We start from the raw sequence: 25,752 nt of genomic DNA on the forward strand, positions 1-25,752 counted from the left end.
TACAAACTCATACAACTCAACAACAAAAACCAACCAATCCAGTAAGCTGTGTGTTTTTTTGCCACCTCATCGCGAGGACATCTCTACTTCAGTGACTTCCTGATCTTGAATCTCTCAGCATTGTGACTCATGATCTCTGAGAGCCAAAAGCAGCATGTACTAGAGCTCTGAACCAGGTAGAATCAAAGGAGGACCAAGAACAAGGACCTTTCTGGAGACCAAGTCTGTGGGTCTCAGGGATGAGCTGCAAATGAAGGGAAAGGAGGAAGTTGGAATTTTTCTCATTACAGGAGCCAAAGAAATGGAAAATGAGAGAAGCTGTGGAACATACCTGCTTGTGAGAGTGGGAAGAACAGGCTTTCTGTTTCAGAGATCCTTGGCCTGCCCTCCCCATAAAAAGATGCTCCAGTGAAACCTTTGGAGAGGCTGCAAGCTGAAGTTGGTAACCTGCCTCCATGTCCCCAGAGAACCATAGGCCTTCAAGTGGGTCCCAGGTATATTTGAAGCACTCCTATAGGTATGTGATTATTTCAAGCATGGCTCATCATGTGAGAATTCCTCCTCAAAAGCTGCACCCCATTCTTAACCTGACTCCACAAACTGAGAAGGACACTTGGTTTGAGGCAATACAGTATTTAATCACAGGCAGCATAGAAGCATCACAAAATACAGTAATAAGATGGCCCAGGGCGATAGAAGCAAACTGTACCCGGAGTCTGGCTCATGCTTGTATGGCCTTTTTGACAGTGCAGTCTCCTTCTCAATCCATAGCAGATAACTAGACATCTTCGTGTACACTCCAGGCCTTTTCTCCTGGCCACAGCCCACTCCCCAGCTGACAATACCCAGCTGGTACCATACGATTTTGTTGGTTTTTTTCTGGCAAACCAGTGGCCCCCCACTGTCACCCTAGGAGAGAAAAGTTGTTTGGGAGTGGAAGGGACAGTAGCAAGTCACTCTTATAGCCTAGAGAGGTGTGAGCACCCAGCACAAGGTGCAAAGCCCCTATGGCATCTTTTGATGAGTGGGTGTTTTTAATTTTGATTAGGCTCTCCAAATTCATGACTGTGCCCCCAGCTCTCTGATTGTCAGAAGAGAGAGCAAACTATTTGGTCAAAAGCAATGGTGATGAATGACAATTTGGTCAAAAATAAATATCCGTCATCAACAGCAGCAGCAGCAGCAAAGTCCTATGCATTCATTTTGATGTACCACCGACTGGTTTTCTAATCCATTTTGCCTCTAAGCACTTTTGTTGTTTTTCAGAACTCGTCCAATTTTCCCAGAAAGCTCTCATTTTGCTCTTTCTGTATCAGTCACAATAGCAAAAAGGAAAAACCAACCCCCCAAATCCATTATGCTTTATAATAGGTCGTTGGTTGAAGACAGCAGGCATACAAACTGTATATACAGGAGCAGAAAATACAAAAGTTGTGTCAAAATGTTAGGTTGTGGTTTAAAACATCAAATTTTAAACAATTTACAAATTTTATAATGTCTTGAAAGAGACTGGCAAATAAGCACAAGTGGGCTGACATCACTTACATGAGAATAAGGAATATACTACATTTCATGCCCCCCAAATTTTTTGGACCATCTAAAACTTTCTGTTAAAGGATAATGTATCTTCATTTAAAAAATCATAAAGCTGAGATATAGGAGTTCCTGTTGTGGCTCAGCAGTAACAAACCCGACTAGTATCCACAAGGATGTGGATTTGATCCCTGGCCTCGCTCATTGGGTTAAGGATCCAGCATTGCCGTGAGCTGTGGTGTAGGCCACTAATGTGGCTCAGATCTGGTGTTGCTGTGGCTGTGGCGTAGGCCACTGGCTACAGCTCTGATGGGACCCCTAGCCTGGGAACTTCCATATGCCACAGGTATTCCCCTCAAAGGAAAAAAGAAAAAAGAAAACTGAGATACGGAAAAAGAACGTGAATAATATGCATAATTATGTAAATAAGTTAATGTAATATATAAGTGTGCGCACACACATGATTGGGTCTGAGAAGAATATTTCAGGTGGGATACAGTTACATTGAAGCAGTGGTTTCTCTGGGGAATGAACAAAAGAACAATTATAAGAGGTAAAATTCCTCTTCACTGTGCACCCATCTATATCCCTGGAACTCTCTTTACCATGCACTCGAATAAATAAGTGAAATAAACACCATTTCCAATTCCAACCAAGCAAAGGCAATTCCCTAGTCAAATGGAACTCTCCACATCCAATGCCAATGTGTACACATCACTATTATGGTACAGACATAGGATCAGGTGGCCCATAGCTCACAGCTTACAAAGATTTACTTTTGAAAATATTGACACACAAATAAGTCGAAAAGAAGCATCATTCAATGATACACCAAAAATCCAAATACAAAACAGTTAAACAACATCCCCTCCAATAGGATATATGGGTTTACATGATGTTTTTTTTTTTTCAGCCAGATTGTTATCATGAACAAATCGCTGTGCCTCTCAACTTAGTTGGAACCAAAAGGGTTCTTTAACCATTTCTTTAAAGTCATTGGAGTTCCCAAGATCTGTCTTTAAAATGAAGAATTAGGAGTTCCCATCATGGCGCAGTGGAAATGATTCTGACTAGTATCCATGAGGATTCAGGTTCGATCCCTGGCCTCGCTCAGTGGGTCAGCAGTCCAGCATGGCTGTGAGCTCTGGCGTAGGTGGAAGACGCAGCTCAGATCTGGCGTTGCTGTGGCTGAGGCATAGGCCAGCAGCTGAAGCTCCAATTCGACCCCTATCCTGGAAACCTCCACATGCCGTGGATGCAGCCCTAAAAAAAAAAAAAAAAAATGATACTCACTTCTGTAGAGATGAGGGGATCTAGGTGAAAGATGTGCAGTTAAGAACTTAAATTTCGGAGTTCCCATCTGGTGTAATGGTTAATGAATCTGACTAGGAACCATGAGGTTGCGGGTTCAATCCCTGGCCTCCCTCAGTGGGTTAAGGATCTGGTGTTGCCCTGAGCTGTGGTGTAGGTTGCAGATGTGACTCGGATCCCGCGTTGCTGTGGCTCTGGCCTAGGTGGGTAGCTGCAGCTCCACTTGGACCCCTGGCCTGGGAATCTCCATATGCTGTGAGAGCGGCCCTAGAAAACGCAAAAAAAAAAAAAAAAAAAAAAAAAAAAAGAACTTAAATTTCATTTTGATGCTGGTGGAGATAATTGTACCTCTCCTGCAGGATCGCTGTGTGAAGGGAAGGACATGACAAAACCCTATGCCTGGCCCTGACATATGGCAAGCCTGTACTCAGTGGTGATCATTGTTGTGGTTGTCGAACCAGGCAGAGCTGGGCCTGGCCATGCTGGGCTGCTGGATCTGGAGCCCAAAAGAAGCTTTCCCCACCTGAAGTCAGTGTGCCTGGGTTGGGACTCTGGGTTTATAATTTACCTCGTTGGTGTGTCTTCCGCAAGACGGTCAGCTTTCCTGGTCCTCATTTTCCCCCCTGAAATAGATCTGTTTCCTAGTTCACATTCCTTTGATGTATGTGTGGAAGCACTTTGTATGCTATTGAGCCCTGAACAGATGATGATGGGAGAGATGGTGATGGAGAAAACAATATTCATAATGTTTACCATGACCTTCATCTGCTCTATGTTCTTCTAAATGCTTTTGTGATTTTTTTTTTTTTTTTTGGTCTTTTTAGGGCCATACCTGTGGCATATGGAGGTTCCCAGGCTAGGGGTCCAAGTGGAGCTGATACCTCCAACCTGATCCACAGCCACAGCAATGACAGATCCGAGCCTCATCTGCAACGTACACCACAGCTCATGGCAGCACTGGATGCTTAACCCACTGAGCAAGGCCAGGGATTGAACCTGCGTCCTCATGGATACTAGTCAGATTCATTTCCACTGAGCTATGATGTAAGCTCCCATAAATGCTTTTGTGATTGACTCACTTTATCTTCACAACAGCCCTTAGTATTCTTGTTTTACAGATGAGGAAATCTGAAAAGGCACAGTCACAGAGGGAGGTCCAGGCAGTAAGTAGAGAAGCTGAGAGGGGGGCTAAGGGAGCCTGGAGCCCTAACCACTACCCTGCACAGCGTCCCCTTGGTTACAGAGCATCCCTCCCAAATTCCTGTCCCGCTGGAGCCTCAGAATTTGACCTTATTTGGACATAGGATCTGGGCATATGTAATTAATTCAATTGAGATGAAGTTCTGCTGGATTAGAGTGGGTCTTAATCTAACAACCAATATCCCCGTAAGAAGAGAAAGCAGAGGAGACCCACGCACACAAGGGACAAGCTGGAGGCAGAGACGGGAGTGATGCAGCCACAGGCTCAGGAATGCCCGGGATTGCCCTCAGCCACCTGAAACCAGAAAAGGCAAAGAAACACCCTTCCCTGGGACCTCCAGAGGCAGCCTAACCCTGCCGATGCCTTGACTGCAGACTTCCTGGCCTCTGAAAGAACACGCTTCTGCAACTTTAATCCATCTCCTATCCAGAGGAGAAAGAAGGGACCCACCTATGCTGGCAAAGCTGGCCAACTTTCTGGGGCAGCCCATCTCCAAGCCGTGGAGAAGCTGCTTACCTGGCAGGCGTCTTTCCCACCTCGAAGGTCGCCAGCACATAGCATATTCTTGGTGAGCATGGGCACCATGTGGAAGCACGTCTCCCAGTCGATCAGCTGGATGTTGACTTTCTGTAGCACTGCATCTGCACTTCGCTTAGGAACTGAGCCAAAGAAGAAGTGGAGAGGGAGAGAGGACCCTGAGCTCAACGGGGTCTCTTTGGATTGAGGTCAAGCACCCATACACATCATGGCTTTTCACCTCAACAACAAGGGGAATGCCCTATGGCCCAGGAAACAACCCAGCTTTGGCCTGGGAGAGGAGGGGGGTCCAGGGGACCCTTGAGCCCACCCTCTCTGAATGAAGACCCAGGACTAGGTCTCTACTGGATTTTAGCCTCCGTGAACCATCTTCTTGCCCTGCAGAAGGTGCCAGGTTCCAGCTAGGGTCCCAACAATGTGTTTCACTCAAATCCATAAGGATGTAGAGAACTCAAGATGATAAGTTCTGTCCTGGGACCCATAGCACAAAAAGATGGGCTTGAATCATGTCAGGTCACGGCCCATGGGCTCTAGGTGAGCCCAAGTCCTAGAAACTTCGCTCCTGAAGATGAGGACATCTTCCTCTCAGCACATTGCCACATTCCCAGGACCTAGAACACTGCCTGGATCATAAAAGAATCTCAGAGTTCCTGTCGCGGCACAGCAGAAACAAATCCGACTAGGAACCATAAGGTTTCGGGTTCAATCCCTGGTCTCGCTCAGTGGGTTAAGGATCCGGTGTTGCCATGAGCTGTGGTGTGGGTCGCAGACAAGGCTCAGATCTGATGTTGCTGTGGCTGTGGCCTAGGTGGGCATCTGTAGCTCCGATCAGATCCCTAGCCTGGGAACCTCCATAGGCTGTGGGTGCGGCCCTCAAAAGACAAAAAGACAGTAAATAAATAAATAAATAAATAAAGGCGTTTCAGTGAATATGTGAATATAGGAAACCTGAGGAACTCTAAGTTAAGCAGGTGACCTCTTTTTGGAGTTCCTGTTGTGGCTCAGTGGTTAATGAATCCGACTACGAACCATGAGGTAGCAGGTTCGATCCCTGTCCTTGCTCAGTGGGTTAAGGATCTGGTGTTGCTGTGAGCTGTGGTGTAGATTGCAGATGTGGCTCAGATCTCACGTTGCTGTGGCTCTGGTGTAGGCCGGCGGCTACAACTCCGATTCGACCCCTAGCCTGGGAACCTCCATATGCTGCGGGAGCAGCCCTAGAAAAGGCAAAAAGATTAAAAAAAAAAAAAGAAAGAAAGAAAAGAAAAAAAGAAAAAGAAAGAAAGAAAGAAACTGGCCTCTTTTTTTTTTTTTTTTTTTTTTTTTTTAAGTCCCCACTGTGGTTCAGTGGGTTAAGAACCTGGCCAGTATTCCTGAGGATTCAGGTTTGATCTCTGGCCTTGCTCAGTGGGTTAAGGATCTGACATTGCTATAGCTGTGCCATAGACTAGCAGCTGCATCTCCAATTTAACCCCTAGCCCAGGAACTTCCATATGCTGTTGGTGCAACCCTAAAAGGACAAAAAAAAAGAAAGAAAGAAAGAAAAAGAAGGTGACCTTTTTTGAAGATCTCAAAAAGCTTGTAAGGGTAACTCCCATGGAGGAATTCTAACACAGCTCTGAGCTTTGGGACCATGTAGGAATCCATGGAGAGCCATCTGGGGGTCTCCTAGGAAGAGCAACACTGAGTGGAATATGTTGTTTCCTGCTCTGCTGATTATGGGGAATGTTCATTCACAGAAGAAAAATGGAATGACACCATTTAGTGGGTTGGCCGGGCAAAGTGGCAGGAATAGGTTATAGGTTGACTCTAGAAGGAAAAATTTATATTCAGTTGATCCCCTCCTCCTTGGCCAGGATCTGGGGTTTTCATATATTTTGGCCACAGAGTCCTTTATCACAGGGAAGCAGAACTGGCCCCCTCAGTTGGAGCAGAGCTGCTCTGGCTGGTCTCAGCCTGGACTTCCTGGAGCTCAGTCCATTTTGCCGCCCCTTTGCCCATCGGTATGTCCTTCAAAATTCCTCCATGTCACCACCCCCCCACCCCCAGGCTCCAAGCCTTTCTGCCTGGGATTTCCCTGAGGCCCTGTTGAGGGTCTCTGTTTCACAATATGGTATGATTTTAGCCTCCATGAACCAGGAAGGATGGCTTCTATGTGAACTGAGGAGCAGGTTCATGGTAGGACCTTCCGTGAGAACGGGCAGTCCCCATATCCACCAGGCAGACTTCCTAGGGCCAGTAGAGTCTCCAGAGTTTGCTTCTCATTGCAAGGCTCAGCCTGGGTGCCTCTCCCTGCCGCCCCCTCCCCCGGCCTCCCCCCCTTCCCCTACACTGGGTTGGGCTAGAGGAACTCACTGGTGGTGCCCCAGCCAGTCACCCAGCAGTTTCTCCACCTCTTCATGTCAGTGACCTCTGAAAGGCAGATGGGTACCTTCTCAACACCCAGGTTCAATGGGGATTTGAGCAAGAGCAAAGCGATGTCATTGGTGAAGAACCAGCTGTCAAAATCCTGGTGAGTGATTAGCTTGTCCACTTTTATCTTCGTCAAGTTCTTGGTGTCAAGATTTCCTTCACCATCTGTGACCTCCAAGGTAGATCTTATTCCAAAACAAAAGAAAGAGAAAAAAAAGGCAAGTGGTTGAAGGATGCAAGGTGAGCCTTAGGAGAAAATAACTGAGAGTGTGAGCCTGAGGGCTCATGGAGGTGAGAGTGGTGGGGGGCAATCTGGGGTCTGCACTTGGCACAGAGCCAGGGAGGAGGAGGCTGACTCCAGTGCCAGGCCTGCCCTCTGGCCACCCAGCTTTCGGCCCTAAGGGCCTCTTACTTGGACCAATTCACTTGTAAATTTCATTAACAAATGTCTGGGAAGTAAGTGAGGGACTGACCTTGATTTGGAAGAAAAGGCAGACTGGCTATATCACAGACACGTGAAAAGTTTCACAAAAATACTATTTGGGGGCGTTCTCATTGTGGCTCAGCCGTAACAAACCTGCCTAGTATCCGTGGGGATGTGGGTTCAATCCCTGGCCTGGCTCAGTGGGTTAAGGATCCGGCGTTGCTGTAGCCGTGGCATAGGCCGGCAGCTGCGGCTCTAGCTCTGATTCAGCCCCCAGACTGGGAACTTCTATATGCCTCGCATGTGGCCCCAAAAAGAAAAAAAAATGCAATTTTGTGGACTGGGCTCAGACTGGACTTTCTGCCACGAGGCCAGTCTGGGTGCGTTGCCCTCAGGGCTTAATCATTCTAGATACCCCCACTCTGTGGTCACTGTCAACCCCACCTTTCCACCCCCCGAGTGGGAGCAAATGCTTAGGAAAGGGCTCTCCAGAAGCATAGATGGACCAGGAGGGCTACCCGCACTTAGTAAAATGCTGAGAAGTCCGAGGAGCATTTGCTCTGCAGCTTGGATCCCACACAAGATGTGCAATATCTTAGGAGGTGAACAGCTTCTTTCCACCTGCAAAGTGTGATATTTAACCACACAGGCATCTCCCTCCTGGTATTTTGTTTTATGGCTGATGAATGTGAATAATAAACATGTAGGGGCAAATAGTCTACCACACTGGTTTGAAAAAAATTCTGTCTGCAACACTTACGTATTTTTGTGTTTGAAGCAATGGGATGCAGTTAGAATCCACCACTCACTGAGGATTGATCCTCCACAGAGATGTTGCCCTTTGTCAAGGATACGCACCAGCCATGGGAAATCTATGATGTCTGCAGGTACCCCGCCTATGATAGCCGAAGTGTCTGACTTCTCAGAACTGTTTTTTATTCTTTGGCCACATTTCACTAAGAGCGGAAAGAAGGAAGCAGGAGGAAAGACCCAGGGCCCGATGGTCAGGGCTGGTTGGCTTGAAAGAAACTTCAGTACGATGCCTTCTCCTCAGCCCCCAGCACACAGACAGCATCAGCTTAGCCAGGTTAGTACCAGGTGGGAAATGCATCAAACAAAAATGGTACCCTCCATGCCTATCAAGGGCAGCGCAATTGTGAGACTGTGCTTATGGAGCGCCATGGCTAGTGCCTTCACCACAGCTGTGTTTCTTGGAGGGTTCCCTTTTGAGGGCCTGTGGGCAGGGGCACACGACCACAAGCCTTGGGGGTGGGATCTCGATCTTGTACCTCAGTAAGGAAGCCCAAGGGAAACTGATCAGCCCCTCCTTTCCTGCCTTTTCTTTTTTCTTTCTTTTCCTTTTTTTTTTGGAGGTTCCCAGGCTAGGGGTCAAATCAGAGCTATAGCTACTGGCCTACACCACAGCCACAGCAACACCAGATCTGAGCCACATCTGTGACCACACCACAGCTCACAGCAATGCTGAATCCTTAACCCACTAAGCAAGGCCAGGGATTGAACCCAAGTCCTCATGGATCCTAGTTTGTTACCGCTGAGCCACAACAGGAACTTCCCTTTCTTGCATTTTCTCTTATGATTAGCGGCACCATCTTTCATCCAATTTTATCCAAAGATGATCCCAATCGCACCTTGAAAGAAATAAAAATTTTGGCATCTCCTATGTGATAGGATTGTTTTGACAGCTTCTGATGGTTTTCCAATATCATTTGAGTAGTGAGAAAAATCGACATCAGGAAATTTAAAAAGTCGAGTGCTTTCTATTTGCCAGGCACCATTCTGTTTTGTCTAAATTAATTTAATTCTCATACAAACCCCATGAGATAGTTGAAATTATCATCATCTCATTTTAAAAGGGAGATAACGAAGGTAAGTTTAAGGTTAGGACATCTGGGCCAAGAACAAACAGCTGATAAATGACTGAGCTAAGATTTGAACCTAGGCAGTCTGGCTCCAGAATCTGTTCTCATAACCACTGAGCAAACTGCCTTTTAAATGTTAACCATACTTCTAGGTGGAGAGAAAGGTCAATGACATTCAAAAAATTTCACAGAAGAATATAATTTGAAAGGTATATATATATCTATTTAAATCATCGCTACACCACCTGTCACCACCAGCCACATGGTACCGTCAGCACATATCACCATTGCCAACAACCCCACCGGCACACAACCCCACCACCATGTGTGTCCCCAGCACATCACCATCACTCACACCCCTCATCACTACACATTTGATTGACACCGGTGCACATCACCACACCCCTAGTCACCACCTTTGCTTCCACTTATCTCTGCCTTTGGGGTTCCTCCTCTGACTTCCCTGGCCCCTCAGCTCCCTGGAAGTGCCCTGTTCCTTCCTGTCTTGGGGCCCTTCCCCATGATCCTGCCAGAAAGACAGGCTCCTCCCTTCTCTGTCTCGATTCCTCTTTGCCTGTTTAATTCCTGTGTGTCCCTCACATCTTAGCTCAATACAAAGTCTTCTTAGACACCTTCCTTGGAGTTCCCGTTGTGGCTTAGTGGTAGTGAGCCCAACTAGTATCCACGAGAAGGCCGGTTCAATCCCTGGCCTCATTCAGTGAGTTAGGGATCCAGTGTTGTCATGAGCTGCGGTGTAGGTCACAGATGTAGCTCAGATCCTGCATTGCTGCGGCTGTGGTGTAAGCCGGCAGCTGCTGCTCCAATTCCAGCCCTAGCACTTTCATATGCCTCAGGCACAGCCCTAAAAAGCAAAAAAAAAAAGAAAAAGAAAAAAGAAAGAAATCTTCCTTGCCTTTCAAGATTATATAAGCTACCCTGAGTATAAGTTTCTTATTTGATGGCCCTACCTTCCTCTCAGAACACTCACAACAGTAATTGAACATAAAAAACTTTGAGTCTATTTCCCCTGTTAAACTGCAGTCTCTGAGAGCAGGAATAATGTCTGGCTAATTTTTATCTCATCATCACCCACCTTAGAGACTGATGTGTGGTAGAAACCCAAAATATATATATTGTTTTGTTTTGCTTTTTTTTAAGGGCTGCAGGTGTGGCACATGGAAGTCCCCAGGCTAGGGGTCTAATTGGAGCTGCAACTGTCGGCCTACACCACAGCCACAGCAACATGGGCTAACCTCCACCACAGTTCACAGCAACGCCAGATCCTTAACCCACTGAGCAAGCCCAGGGATCGAACCCACATCCTCATGGATATTAGTCAAGTTCATTTCCACTGAGCCACAATAGGAACTCTAATGTTTATTGAATAAATGGATAGATATGGATGAGTGACAAAGACCTAATGTCAATGGTGATATCCCAGCAATGACTGTATAGGTGATCAGGGAATTGAGGAACTTCAGTTCAAAAATGCCATTTCCTCCACACCCCTGGAGGCAGCTGTCCTTCAAGTTCCTAAATCAGGAAGCCTGGGATTGGGGGAGAGTAAGTAGCCCATAGAGATGTCCTCTCATTTGAAGTTGCAAAGAGATATTAAGCAGCCGATACCCAAGAGCATCTGCCTCTCTCCACTGCTCCTGTCATGGCAGACATGCTTTGGCCTTCCCAGGGTACCACCACACCTTGCCATGAACTGCAGCCCAATCTCACATGCAAGTGTGGAATTTTCAGAACCAACAAGGGAATGCTGGCATTAATGTACACTAAAGCAATGTTGGATCTCTGGGAAATTTGTTTAAAATACTTAATCAAAATAATCATAACTTGTGAACATTTAAACAAAACTACCAATGATTAAGAGTCAAACGGGTTAATAATTTAAAAGCCCCGGAGTTCCCGTCGTGGTGCAGTGGTTAATGAATCCGACTAGGAACCATGAGGTTGCGGGTTCGGTCCCTGGCCCTGCTCAGTGGTTTAAGGATCTGGCATTGCTGTGAGCTGTGGTGTTGGTCGCAGACGAGGCTCGGATGCCGTGTTGCTGTGGCTGTGGTGTGGGCTGGTGGCTACAGCTCCGATTAGACCCCTAGCCTGGGAACCTCCACATGCTGCATATGTGGCTCAAGAAAAAGCAAAAAGACAAAAAGACCAAAAAAAAAAAAAAAAGCCCCAGTATATTAATCTTTTTTGCTATATAATAACAGCCATTTGCTGAGCACTTCCTATTAGCCGCCTCTGCAGTGTGTGTGTAAAGACATGTAATCATGCAGGCAAACTTCTAAGCTATGTTTTGCCGTCCCCATTTCACAGGTAGAGAAACAATCTTGGAGAGATCATGTGATTGTTCGAGACCATTCAGCTTATGAGAAGAGGATGGGGAGTTTCCAGCCAGATGGGTCTTGTTCTAAAGCCCAGTTGTCCATGCATCTTGCTTAGAGCTTGCACAGTATGTCTGTATTTCAGCAACATCTGCTGCTCATTCTTTGCTAATCTCATTTGGCTAAAATGATGGTATGTGGTTTGGATGAGTTTTCTCTAAGGTTGACGTCAAATAGGTTTAGAGAGTCTATCCAAGGCATTGATAGATGCCACACACACACACACACACACACACACACACACACACACACACACACCAGGCTGCTCCATACGTAACTTTAAAGTTGAGGGTGTTTGGGGAGCAATGATCTGAAAGTCTGGTCCAGGCATCAGATTCACCGGAAGGGCCTTATTAGAAGTATGGTTCCTCAGACCCCACCCTGAACTCTAGAATCAGCATCCTAGAACTTGCTTTCCAAACAAGCTCCTCAAGTGATCCTTCTGTCCAGCGAGGAACGAGAGCCCTGGGGAGGCGGGGCCCGAGAACACCACGAGAGACCTACATGCCAGGCAGCTGTGCGGCCAGGGCAGCAGCAGAGCCACCCGCAGCAGAAGCATGGCTCTTCCATCCCTCCATCCCGTCATTGACCCTGGTCTTTACTCACCGATGGAGGGGCTTGAGGTGAGACTGGGCATGTTCAATTCAGAGGGGCGGAGTCAGGGCTTCGCCCCCTGTGCCTGCTATCTCACAGCCCAGCCTGACTGCCCAGGTCACAAGAGGACACTGACTGGGCGGAGCCAGCACGGCGCAGACAAGGCAGCCAGGGGGATCCTAGACCCAGGACCTGAGGATTTCCATGAGCTGGTCCTCTGGGATATGGCACCGGGGAGTGGGGAGAGACAAAAGCAATAGAGTGGGACAACTCCATACCAGCTGGGCTAAAACCCAGGGCATCTCAGATTCATTAATGCATCAGGACAAAAGAGCTGAAAGCATTCCCCAGGAGAAGGGATCAGGTGGTTCGTCTAAACAGTTCAGGTGATACAGCAGAGGTGCACAGGCTCCTACAGAAGAGAGCTCACATCACCAGTGGGACCTTAGGGGAGCTACTGAACTTTGAGTCTCTGATTACTCATCTGTAAAATGGGGATAATAATAAAACCTACATCAATATATTGTTGGATTAATGAGATAATGTGTGTATTCAGGACATGGCAAGCTCATGATTTTACTTCTCTACTAATTTCCTGTCTTCCAGCAAAGGAAGGCACTTTGACTAGCTGTTGCTCTGAACGAGACATGCCTAAAGTACAAAATCCATTCATAGATCAGCTTTTGATCTATGGGTGGCTTTTGTTGATGCCATTCATTTGTTTCTCTACCTGGTTAGCACTTTATGGAGAATTTTGTATATGCCAGGCTTGGAGAATGATGGCAAGATGAACAACGTTTGGTCTCTATCTCCTAGAAGCTGACACCCATCTGAGAGACGTGAGAGCAAAGCCTCAACCTTAAAACAGTGGACAAAGGTGTCACTGGGAGCTGCCAAGGGGCACCTGAGCCAGTCCAGGAGGAGCATGGGAGTGTAGTGGGTGGGGAAAGAGGCCATTTGGGAAGATTCTCTAGGGGGAAGAAGCTCTGTCTGGGCTGAGGCAAACCACAAAGAGAATTGGCCTTAAGGAGGCACAGGAGGGCACTTGTCGAAGGTTGAATGGTGCCCTCCTCAAATCCACCTGTTGAAGTCTTAACCTCAGTACCCTCGGAATATGACCTTATTTGTAAACAGGGTCATTGCTGATGTCATTAGCTAAGATGAAGTCATCCTGGAGCAGGGTGGCCCCGAATCCATTGTGACTGGTGTCTTTACAAGACAGGGAATATGGATACACAGACCCACACAGGAGTAACGCCATGGGCAGACTGGGGTTTTGCTGCCATAAGGGAGAGAAGTCTGGAGCAGGTGCCTCCCTGGTACCTCCAGAGGGGGCGTGGCCCTGTGGACACCTTGATTTTGACCTTCTGATCTCCAGAGCTCCAGACAATAAACTTCTGTTGTTCTAATCACCCAATTTATGGTACTTTCTCACCTAGGAAACCTATGTGGCCTTCTAGGTGGGCAGAAAATGTGTGCAAAGGTATGGGAACTGTAGGAAGTTTTAAGTTAAACCGTATAGACTTGCCATTTTAGTAGCTCACAAATAGTCTAACAATGGCTATTGCTATTGGCTATAACCAAAGTCTAACATTGTTAACATTGAACATTCAAATGGTTTGAACTAAAATGTGAGCTGGAATAATGTGCAAGGTTGAGCAGTAGACAGGGGTCAACTTATTGAAGAAAGCTAGAATCCGAATACAGTCTTCCCCACTCTCCAGCTACTGAATAATACTCCTGAGAAATCACCAAGCATGTGGCGGGTGTAGGGGGAACAAACATTATTACTAAAGACTGGCAAGAGCTGGAAGTGTAAATATTTTCCAAAATTCTATACATAATGGATTTCCATTTTAGGGAAAAATGACTACGGGAACTTTTCTTTCCCTAGCTGTTTTAAGACTTTAAAATTTATCTTAAAAACTCTTGGGAGTATCCCATCAGAATAAGCGAAAAGCAGATGAAATCTTAGGAAGTTAGTTCCTGTTATTGGATGTAGAGTTTTAACATAACAAGCATTTACTCCACTTCTCATAGCTGTAAGCAAAGCGTTAGAATTCATTGGCCTAACTCCTATCTTTTCTCTGCCAAAAGGGGGCCTGAAATGGGAGCCAAAGCCTCCTTACCTCTTTATCTTCTTATTCTTTGGAAAATAGCACAATTTGAGCTCAATAGAGTAAAACATTTCATTGCAGTTCTAAGTGTGTGCAAATCTGGGGGCACAGGAGGGCACATGTTCATATGAGGTGGAACAAGGGCATAGGTAAAGATTTCCCAATGTCACCTGGCTTAACTACATGGCTTCCAGAGCTGGCCCCAGAGTTCTGAACAGGAGAGCACAGCATAGACATGAGCTTCATCCAGACCCCAAAGAATCCCCAAGTTTGTCAGCACATATGTGGATGAATTCACATTTTTATCAAAACATCATTGCCTGAAGACACATGTCCACACCAAGACCTGTACCCAAAGTTTATGGTGTCTTTATCCATAAGTGATAAAAACTAACACCCTACATGCCCATCAGATGAGTGGATAACCGGTGGTCCATCCAGACAATAGCAATAATCCTCAGTCATAAAAAGGACCAGACCACTGACTCAAGCCACAGCCTGGGGCTGGAATGCCTTTTGCCAAGTGGCTGAAGCTGTGCACAACTGCCACCTTCTGTATGATGCACAGACAGGCACAGAAAGCACAACAGTTGTAGCCAAGGGCTGGGGTCTAGGGAAGCGGATGGGTTACCAGGGGTACCAGGGAACTTTCTAGGGTGACGAAGGGTTCTATGTCTTAAATATGGTGGTGTTTACACAGCCGTCTATGCTTGTTAGAATTGCTAGAACCGTACACCATACAAAATATAACTTACTAAATTTAAGTTTTATCTCAAAAAACAGATTTTTTTAAACATGGTTTTGTGTTTTGTGCACTTCAAAAACTACCCAGAAGAGTTCCTGTTGTGGGTCAGCAGGTTAAGAACACAGCTAGTGGCCGTGAGGATGTGGATTTGATCTCTGGCCTCGCTTAGTGGGTTAAGGATCTGGTGTTGCCATGAGCTGTGTTGTTATGTAGGCCACAGATGTGGCTTGGATCCTGCCTTGCTCAGGTGGTACTGTAGACCAGAAGCTGCAGCTCGAGTTAAACCCCTAGCCTGGGAACTTCCATATGCCGCAGGTATGGCCCTAAGAAGACAGAAAGAAAGCAAGCCACCTCGAATCCACAGAAAAATGGCTTGTTTGTTGAAAGTGTTTTTCTTGTGCCCTCAAGGCTGACCACGTGGGGAGAAATTCCTTTTTAATTCTGGCTTTGTCTGCTCAGGCTGCCCTAACAAAGTACCACGGACTGAGAGTCTACACAACAGAAATTTATTTTCTCACAGTTCTGGAGGCTGGAAGTCCAAGATCAACGTGGTGGCCTATCCTGTTCCTAGTGAGGCCCCTCCTCCTGGTTTGCAGGTGCTGCCTTCTCAGTGTCCTCACGTGGCCTCAGGGTGGGTTCCTGGAGAGAGAGAGACCACACACACTAATCCTATAGGATCAGGGCCCCACCCTTATGACCTTATTTAACCTTAATTTCTTCCTCAGTGGCCCAAATACAAATACAGTCCACTGGGGGTTGGGGCTCCAACGTGTGAATTCCAAATTCATAATCAATACATAGCGGGTAGGCCATGCCAGTGATCCCGAGGCCACAGTACCCCCCTGGATTCTTGCTCAGGGACTGCTTGCTGATGTTACCCAAACTCGTCTCTGTCCACCGGTGGTGAATACGAATGCAGAGACAGTTTTGGGTGAAAGAGAAAAGAAATAGCTTTATTGCTTTGCCAGGCAAAGGAGGGTCACAGCAGGCTAATGCCCTAAAGACTGCAGTCCCTTGAGAGAATAGGAAGTGGTTTTACAGTTTGGGAGTGGAAAACAGGGCCACAGATAAGGATCAGGGTAGAGGCAAGCTTGTACTGTTTTTCCAAGCTGGTGTTAAGCGGTCCCAGGACTAGTTCTGGTGGTCCTTCTCCTTTCCAGAGTGAAGACTGCTTCATTAACATCTTCCATTTGTTGGAGGTTTTAGTGCTGGAGAAGCACTCACGATATTGTTATGTATATTCCTTGAGGAGGAACCGGGACCCTGCCCCAAGGCTGCATTATTGTCTCTTGACTGCTCCTCCCTGGTCTCTGCATCCCCTCCCTTCCCTGATGATCAACTGTTTGCACCTGCCCTTTGCAACTCAGGGAAGATCCTGGAGGCTAAATGAGGCCTATTTCCTAAAAAGCTATAGGGGACAAAGACTTTTGTGCCCAGGAGCCCCACAGAGCCCTGCTCATCTTGGTGGTGATGAGGCCAAAGCTGTGCTCAGACAGAACCTGTGGAGAGAAAAGCGCCATCAGGACGCGGTGCGCAGGGATCCCGGGAAGGATGGGCCTCAGGAGGTAGGGATGCAGGCAGGCAGGTGGCTGGGGATGTGCAGGGGTCCTTGGGGCCTGGGCTTGGCCGCTTCCCATTGGGGTTTTTCTGGGCAGGCACCTCCCTTCCTGTGCCTCAGGGGCTGGGGTTTGAAATCCGGATTTGTTTCTGACTGTAACTGATGCTCCATCCTCTACACCATGTCTGGCCCGGCCCCCATCACCCCTGTGCTAGTGTCTGGAGCCCTGGGTCAGGCCCTGTGGGTCTGTGTGAAACCGCCCCCTTTCCTGGGGAAGCAGCAGGGCTGGGGCTCCCTGGCGGCCCTGGGGAGGATGGTCCCTGAGGGAACTTGGGCAGGGCTGCCGCGGGTGGGGGGACGGGGCAGGGAGGGCCACAGATGCCCAGTGCTGGCCCCTCCACCCACTCGCAGGCTGGATGGGGATCCCCACTTGCTCACTGTGGTTCTGGGCAGCAAGGACCCTGCCAGGACCCAGGGGGCCGCCCAGGTCTGGGCTCTGCCACTCCAGGCCCGGAGCCGGGCCAGTGAGGTCACAGGAGGATGTGGCCTGGGGTCCTGGTCGACTCCCGGCTGCCCTCTGTGACCTAGTTTAAGGCCTGGTGGCATCTGCTGCCCGGGAAAGAAATAGCCGTAAACACCACCGGGGGAGGAGAGCGGAGCTATTTGGGGCAGGAGACGGATTAAGAAGCAGACATTGTTCCCCGTGGATCTCAGCCGTTTCCTTTCCCTTTTGGATTTCAGCTGTGCCCTAATTCTTTCCTGGTACAGGCGGCTCGCGGCATCTGAGCACAAGGCTACAGAGACGCGACCCGGCTTTTACCTGTTCCATTTTGGGCAGGGGTGCGAGGTGGGACCTTGTGTGTCTCGGGAAGAGAACCGCTGTTTGCTGACAGCTTCGGGCTCTTGGAGGTGAGGTCGTCAGGTCTGCCAAGAGGGGCAGGTCTAGTCTTAGCATCAGTCTGTGGCCTGACCTTGTGCTGAACCCAGTCCTAACTTTCTGAATTTCCATCCAGCCCTCTGAGGTGGCCTCAAGGAGATTGATGGGGACTTCCAGTTGTGGTGCAGTAGAAATGAATCTGACTAGCATCCATCAGGACGAGGGTTTGATCCCTGGCCTGGCTCAGTGGATCAGGGATCCGGCATTGCTGTGAGCCATGGTATAGGTCACAGATGCAGCTTGGATCCTCCGCTGCCCTGGCTCTGGTGTTGGCCAGCAGCTGCAGCTCTGATTCAATGCCTAGCCTGGGAATTTCCATATGCCTCGGGGGTGGCTCTAAAAAACAAAACAAAAAAAAAAGGAGTCTGATGGTTGGGAAACCTCGGCTCAGGCTGTTTGTTTAGGAAGGTGACTGAGCAGAGCAGTCCTCAAGGGTCCCAGAAAGAAGTAGAACTCCACTCAGAAAGTTGACATATGGAGTTCCCGTTGTGGCACAGTGGTTAACGAATCCAAAAAAGAACCATGAGGTTTCGGGTTCAATCCCTGGCCTTGCTCAGTGGGTTAAGGATCTGGCGTTGCCGTGAGCTGTGGTGTAGGTCGCAGACGCAGCTCGGATCTTGTGTTGCTGTGGCTGTGGCATAGGCCATCAGCTATAGCTCCGATTCGACCCCTAGCCTGGGACCCTCCATATGCCCGTAGGAGCGGCCCTAGAAAAGGCAAAGACAAAAAAAAAAGAAAGTTGACATAAATGTACTTTCATGAAGAGACAGAGAGCTGTGGGCATCATAGAGTGACCCAGGGAAGGAGGGCATTCCAGAGACTGAAGACAGCCATCAGCCACAGGGACCACGGGAGAAAGCATAGTTGCTGGAATCCAGTGTGCACAGCAGGTGTGGAGAGATGCCACAGGAACTGGGTCAAGGAAAGACCTTCCCACTGGCAGTACTGTGGCCTCAACGGGAAAGGACTTCCTGCTCTGTGCCTGTCAGTGTCCCCACCATTGAGCCGAGTGACATTTAGGATCCCCCAGAAGACCAGTCTTTAGGAGCCAGCCTCCTAGGACTTGGGGAAGGACAGTCAGTGGATTTGTAGTGGTGAAATGGGGACAAATGGAAAATAACCGCCCAGGATCGTCTGAGGCTCCTTCCCAGAAAATAACATGGAAAGCTGCGAGCTGGATCTTATTTGGGGGCAGATAAAGGTAGCAAGCTACCCAGTAAGGCTTGTCATCATGTTGTCTTGGTCCCAGCCTGCTGCTAGTGATGCCATCCGCTAGGAATGTGGGGCACTCCCCTGGACCATTTTACTTGTAGCCAGGCTCCTGCAGACATCTCCCCCCAAGAATTATGGCTGGGCTAGCCCTTGTGGTTGTTACTGTGATTTCAGGATGAACTTCAGCAAAAACCATCAGGTAACTTTGAGAAACAAGATTTATCACTCACAGGTCCTGGAGGGTACACAGCGTGGCTGGAGGGCCATAGCCAGGGTGCAGGGAGAGAGAGACAGAAAGGAAACAGACCCTGGACCTGCTTTTATTAGAGTTGCAGGTGCGGTGGCTAGGGTTTCCCGGGTTCCTTCTTTATTGACTATTTTTTAATTTTTTTTTTTTTTTTTTTTGTCTTTTGTTGTTGTTGCTGTTGTTGTTATTGTTGCTATTTCTTGGGCCGCTCCCGCGGCATATGGAGGTTCCCAGGCTAGGGGTTGAATCGGAGCTGTAGACTCCGGCCTATGCCAGAGCCACAGCCACGCGGGATCCAAGCCGCGTCTGCAACCTACACCACAGCTCACGGCAACGGCAACGCCGGATCGTTAGCCCACTGAGCAAGGGCAGGGACCGAACCCGCAACCTCATGGTTCCTAGTCGGATTCGTTAACCACTGCACCACGACGGGAACTCCCTATTTTTTTTTTTTTTTTTTTTTTTTTTTTTAATTTTATTTTCCCACTGTACAGCAAGGGGGTCAGGTTATCCTTACATGTATACATTACAATTACAGTTTTTCCCCCACCATTTCTTCTGTTGCAACATGAGTATCTAGACATAGTTCTCAATGCTATTCAGCGGGATCTCCTTGTAAATCTATTCTACGTTGTGACTGATAAGCCCAAGCTCCCGATCCCTCCCACTCCCTCCCCCTCCCATCAGGCAACCACAAGTCTCTTCTCCAAGTCCATGATTGATTTTCTTTTCTGAGGAGATGTTCATTTGTGCTGGATATTAGATTCCAGTTATAAGTGATGTCATATGGTATTTGTCTTTGTCTTTCTGGCTCATTTCACTCAGTATGAGATTCTCTAGTTCCATCCATGTTGCTGCAAATGGCATGATGTCATCCTTTTTTATGGCTGAGTAGTATTCCATCGTGTATATATACCACATCTTCCGAATCCAATCCTCTGTCGATGGACATTTGGATTGTTTCCATGTCCTGGCTATTGTGAATAGTGCTGCAATGAACATGCGGGTGCATGTGTCTCTTTTAAGTAGAGTTTTGTCCGGATAGATGCCCAAGAGTGGGATTGCAGGATCATATGGAAGTTCTATGTATAGATTTCTAAGGTATCTCCAAACTGTTCTCCATAGTGGCTGTACCAGTTTACATTCCCACCAACAGTGCAGGAGGGTTCCCTTTTCTCCACAGCCCCTCCAGCACTTGTTATTTGTGGATTTATTAATGATGGCCATTCTGACTGGTGTGAGGTGGTATCTCATGGTAGTTTTGATTTGCATTTCTCTTATAATCAGCGATGTTGAGCATTTTTTCATGTGTTTGTTGGCCATCTGTATATCTTCCTTGGAGAAATGTCTATTCAGGTCTTTTGCCCATTTTTCCATTGATTGATTGGTTTTTTTGCTGTTGAGTTGTATAAGTTGCTTGTATATTCTAGAGATTAAGCCCTTGTCAGTTGCATCATTTGAAACTATTTTCTCCCATTCTGTAAGTTGTCTTTTTGTTTTCTTTTGGGTTTCCTTTGCTGTGCAAAAGCTTTTCAGTTTGATGAGGTCCCATGGGTTTATTTTTGCTCTAGTTTCTATTGCTTTGGGGGAACTCCCTATTTTTTAATTTTTTTAAATGATTTTTATTTTTTCCATTATAGCTGGCATTATTTTGTTCTTTTTGTGGCTGAGTAGTATTCCACTGTGTATATGTACCACATCTTCTTAATCCATTCGTCTGTCAATGGACATTTAGGTTGTTTCCATGTCTTGGCTATTGTGAATAGTGCTGCAATGAACATACGGGTGCATGTATCTTTTTCAATGAAAGGTTTGTCAGGATATATGCCCAGGAGTAGGAGTTCTGGGTCCTATGGTAGTTCTATATTTAGTTTTCTGAGGAACCTCCATACTGTTTTCCATAGTAATTGTACCAATTTACATTCCCACCAACAGTGTAGGAGGATTCCCTTTTCTCTACACCCTCTCCAGTATTTGTTGTTGGTGGACCAGCATTTATTATTAATGATGGCTATTCTGACTGGTGTGAAGTGGTACCTCATAGTAGTTTTGATTTGCATTTTTCTAATAATCAGTGATGATGAGCATTTTTTCATGTGCTTTTGGCCATCTGTATATCTTCTTTGGAGAAATGTCTATTCAGAACTTTTGCCCATTTTTTAGTTGGGTTGTTGGGTTTTTTGCTGTTGAGTTGTATAAGTTCTTTGCATATTTTAGAGATTAAACCCTTGTCAGTTGAATCATTTTGAAAGTATTTTCTCCCATTCTATAGGTTGTTTTTTTGTTTGTTTGTTTGTTTTTATGGTTTCCTTTGCTGTGCAAAAGCTTGTAAATTTGATTAGGTCCCATTGGTTTATTTTTGCTTTTATTTCTGTTGCCTTGGGAGACTGACCTGAGAAAGCATTTGTAAGGTTGATGTTTATTGACTAACTTAAAGCATAATACCGACAGAACAATGTAAACCAACTATAATGGAAAAAATTAAAAAATCTTTAAAAATAAGTAAATAAATAAAAATAAAGCATAACACCAAGAATTAGGGTGCAGGAAGGGAGAAGCTGGTCATTCAAGCAGATCTGTAGGTTACCCGGGGCTTTCTGGGAGAGGGACCTCCCTGGGGGGTGGGGAGAGGGGGTGGACCATCACAAGCCTAATTCCTTATCTGGTCGTTGCGCTAGTAGCTTATCTTACGGCTAGGAATATGCTTGTGCAGGATGGACATCTTTCGAAGTAGATGACTCAGCAACATCAAATGTCAAGCACTTAAATTATGCACATATAATATACAGTGTTTAGGACTTTGCAAGCTATTTAACCCTCATAGCGACTATTTGAGGGACTTGTTCTTTCTGTTTTCCACTTTTATCAATATGCCAGATATTGTAACTTGATATTTAGCCCCATCTCTGCCTTTCTAAACTGTCCTATGATTTGTAGATGCTGAAAGCTGGTCACATTTCCCAGAGACCCAGCAGGCTTCAAATTTAGATCCTCAGGCAAGTTTTAAGAGGCGGGAGACTGGGAGCTGTACCGAGGCATGTAGATTTCAGCACAAGACAGTGGTGAGGTTTTGCTATTAACTTTGAGTCCTCTGGCACATTGTTATGCTAATGCTGAAGAGCATAATAAGATTCTTGGCAGTGAGTTCCTGTGATTTCTGAAGCTTACTAAGCTTCTGAAAGCAAGCAACCGTTTTTCTTGGTCTTTGCACGTAGGCCCCTTTAATGGTTCTGGAAGCATCCATCTGTGTGTAGTAAATCCCTTTCAGCTTGAGATCCACAGAGTATTTTCTATTTTCCTGATAGAATCCTGACTGATATAGTATTTGGTGTTGAATGTGATTTCAGGAAATGCAACTGCAAAGATAGGTACCTAAGATTTCTTGTCAGGCCTGATTTGATTTGAAGGCAATAATGACCTCGTCACTGGTGGAAAATGGGATTCTGGGAGACCGTGGTATGCCATGTCAAAACAGTTTCTCAAATTATTACCTGTCATTCCTGGAATCCTATTAAAGGAGAACAAGTGGGTTTTGCAATAGAATTTTCTGGTGGAAGAGATAAGTACAAGGACTACCATTACCAAATGTAATGGAAAGTTTACAGGGAAAAAAAGCAACGACAATATTGGGGTTTTACATTTTCAACTCAAAGGCATTATCCAAAAGCCAGAGAGGTTTCTACAACTGCCCTAAAAGAATCTCTTACTTGTTGTATCAAAAATCCGACCCAGATTTGGTCCTGCAGTAGCAGAATGAGAACATAACTTGAATTCACAATTTCTTTAGATGCTTACATGAAAGGTGATTAATTGGAGAAAAAGGTGACCAAGAAAACTGCAGTGGAATATTTGGGAGGATTAAGATGAATTAGTGTACTTTATTTTTTAATATTTTTTCTTTAACTGTTTTTACAGCTACACCTGCAGCATATGGAAGTTCCCAAGCTAGGGGTCAAATTGAAGCTGCAGCTGCCAACCTACACCACAGCCACGGCAACACTGGATCTGAGTCACATCTTCAGATGTGGCCACACTGGATCCTTAACCTACTGAGCAAGGCCAGGGATCAAATCTGCATCCTCGTGGATACTGGTTGGGTTCTTAACCCATTAAGCCACAGCAGGAACTCCAGAATTAGTGTACTTTAAAATATCAAATCCCACTGAGCTTCCTTTCCTATTCCATGCAGCCATTCTACCCCCTTCTGGGGAGGCAGGTCTCCTCTTCCTTGAAGACTTTGTAATGATGTCACTGAAATGATCGCTTTCCCAGGAGATGCTGATTCTCCTCATGACCCACCCCTACCACCTTATCATGAAGGTTGGAACCACAGGAACAGTCATCTCAACAGACTTTATAGGGGATCAGTTCAAATCTGACCCAGGAGAAGATACTATACACATTAAAAAACTGCAACACTCTACTGATGTGTATTTGTAGATGCCTGAGGATTATGTTCAAGAAGAGATTCTAAGAGAGTTAGGCAAAGGATAAAGTAAAATGTGATTGGGCCAAATTTATCAATCTGAGTGAGAGAAAATCTATTTCAAATGAGTTATCTGGAGCAGCTAGAAATGGCTCTGCTTGTTTAGTTGACAGACTAAAACCCTGGACCAAAAGTGGCCTACATTAAGTGGAATTCTTTTGTACAGTGTAAAAAAAGAAGGCACACCAAGTCTTAGAAAGGAATGTCAAAATGGGTTTATTAAATGTGACCTGCTAACCCATCCACTAACTCCATCCCTTAAGTGAATCCTGAGGACCATGTTAAATTAGGTATTGAAGTACACATTTCTTGAGTGTCTGTCATGGCTCAGTGTAACAATTATTCATGAAGACTTGGGTTCAATCCCTGGCCTTACTCAGTGGGTTAGGATCCAGCATTGCTGTGAGCTGTGGTGTAGGTTGCAGACACAGTGCGGATCCTGCATTGCTATGGCTGTGGTGTAGGCTGGCAGCTGCAGCTCTGTTTCAACCCCTAGCCTGGGAACCTCCATATGCCACAGGAGCAGCCCTAAAAAATAAAAAACCAAAAAAAGAAAAATACATTTCCATAAGGAGCATCAGCATCCGAGAACTAAATACTGGTCGTCATCTGCAGGCTGACGACATGACACATAAGCCACCTCATGGAAGGTTAATTATGCTTGACCTCTGCCTTTGTGGAGTGGCAGTCATTTTTCATCATAGTAATAGATATTTATTCTGTACGTGGATGTGTCTGCTTTGCCTACAAGGCTTCCACCACCCCACCACACATAGCTTACTTATGCCCGGTTATATTCATCATATGGTTTTCCATTCGGCACAACTTCTGGCCAACTGGTTATAACGCAACAAAAGTGAGGCAGTGAGCTGATGTTCATGAGGTTCACTGATCTCACCAGGCCGATCATTGGACCTCTAAAAGTTTTACCAAGATGTCCTGCCTCTGAATCTTTGTATGCTTGTCTTCCAAATTCTGCAATGATTAGTCCTTCAGGGCATTCAAGATACCCACTTCCTATTGCCCAGTCTGAGAAGCATGATGACATTCATACAGTAGACTTATGTAATCTATATTGTGACAGAGAACAAGGCGGTTAACTCAGTCCTGGGGGCAAAGCAGTGGATGTGGACTACCATATATTTCCAGGTCAATGCAAACCAATTTTGATCTTTCTTAGAGGAAATGGAAAAGAATGCATTTTCCGGGTCAAGAGCTGCATACCATGTGCCAGAGTATGCACTGCAATAATGCTGCCATATAAGGGCTACCAGTTGGTAAAATGTGTTGGTACATCATCGTCTGCCCTGACTCATCTGGATTTTTTTTTCCCCAGGGGCCATGCCAGTAAACTGAAGAAGGATGTGACAGGAATGTCCAACCTAATATCAAGTCTCTGAGGGTGGTGCTAGTGTTGATTATAGCTAGTAAGCCAAGAAAGAGGATACAATGGAATCATAAAAAAGACTCAATTAACCAAGAGGAAGGCATTAAAGAACAAAAGAAGGAAAACAAAATAGCTCAGGAGGTCTGGAAAAACAAAGAAGCCTCTCTTAACAGCATGAGAGAAAAGAAACCACAAGTCTGTCCACCTGTAGGATAAAGGATATCAAGAAGAATGGTATTGTAGTTCCTGTTATGGCTCACTGAGTTACAAACCCAACTAGTATCCATGAGGACACAGGTTCGATCCTTAGCCTTGCTCAGTGGGTTAAGGATCTGGCGTTGCCATGAGCTGTGGTGTAGGTTACAGATGCAGCTCGGATCCGGTGTTGCTGTGGCTATGGTGTAGACCAGTAGCTGCAGCTCCAACTGGACCTTTAGCCTGGGAACCTCTGTATGCTACGGTTGTGGCCATAAAAAGCAAAAAATAAATAAATGAAGAAATAAAGAGTAGTGTTTTAGTGACATAGGGCAATTCCAGCCTTTTACCTTCTTTTTTTTTCTTCAGAATTTCCTCTGAAAAAGAAGGAATTCTACCTGCAAACCATCTTCAGATTCAAGAATATCAATTCTTCCCTGGGTCTGGCCTATAGAGTTCAGATTTCCCAGCACCCACAATTCAGTGAGCCACATTTTTAAAAATAAATCCCTAAATCTCTCCCTCTCCCTCCCTTCCTCCATATCGATCACCTGTCTCTCTGTCTGTCGATCTAATCTTCACGCCA

The 25,752-nt window shown here is 46.2% G+C and overlaps 1 protein-coding gene across 2 annotated transcripts; it reads right to left on the reverse strand.

Annotated features, from left to right (window-relative positions):
• Nucleotides 1–617: 617 nt before the first annotated feature.
• LOC146396487 (serine protease 52-like) lies at nucleotides 618–12,389 on the reverse strand. Of its 2 annotated transcripts, XM_084997847.1 has the most exons (5): nucleotides 12,193–12,274; nucleotides 8,176–8,371; nucleotides 6,935–7,176; nucleotides 4,562–4,704; nucleotides 618–909 (listed from the first exon to the last, which is right to left on the reverse strand). In XM_084997847.1, the coding sequence occupies exons 1-5, from the start codon at nucleotides 12,272–12,274 to the stop codon at nucleotides 640–642; spliced, it is 933 nt and encodes a 310-aa protein (XP_084853973.1). In that variant the 3' UTR covers nucleotides 618–639. The 2 variants fall into 2 exon arrangements, with proteins under 2 accessions (XP_084853973.1, XP_084853972.1); XM_084997846.1 differs by lacking the exons at nucleotides 8,176–8,371; nucleotides 12,193–12,274 and adding an exon at nucleotides 12,295–12,389.
• Between the last annotated feature and the right edge of the window lie 13,363 nt (nucleotides 12,390–25,752).

The sequence above is a fragment of the Sus scrofa genome, chromosome 14 (assembly GCF_054392235.1).
Source record: "Sus scrofa isolate SSC_HxYL_T2T_F1_AM1 chromosome 14, Sscrofa_HxYL_maternal_Yorkshire_Landrace_v2.0, whole genome shotgun sequence".
Lineage (NCBI taxonomy): Eukaryota > Metazoa > Chordata > Mammalia > Artiodactyla > Suidae > Sus > Sus scrofa.

Bases quoted from the DNA above. Each gene is read 5' to 3' on its own strand.
- LOC146396487 (XM_084997847.1), bottom strand. From the start codon at position 12,274: ATGACGGGATGGAGGGATGGAAGAGCCATGCTTCTGCTGCGGGTGGCT. The intron at 7,177-8,175 runs GTAAGTGTTGCA...TTTTGGAATAAG, and splicing joins TGCTTCAAACACAAAAATAC to ATCTACCTTGGAGGTCACAG. The intron at 910-4,561 runs GTAAGCAGCTTC...TTTCTCTCCTAG, and splicing joins GTGGGAAAGACGCCTGCCAG to GGTGACAGTGGGGGGCCACT.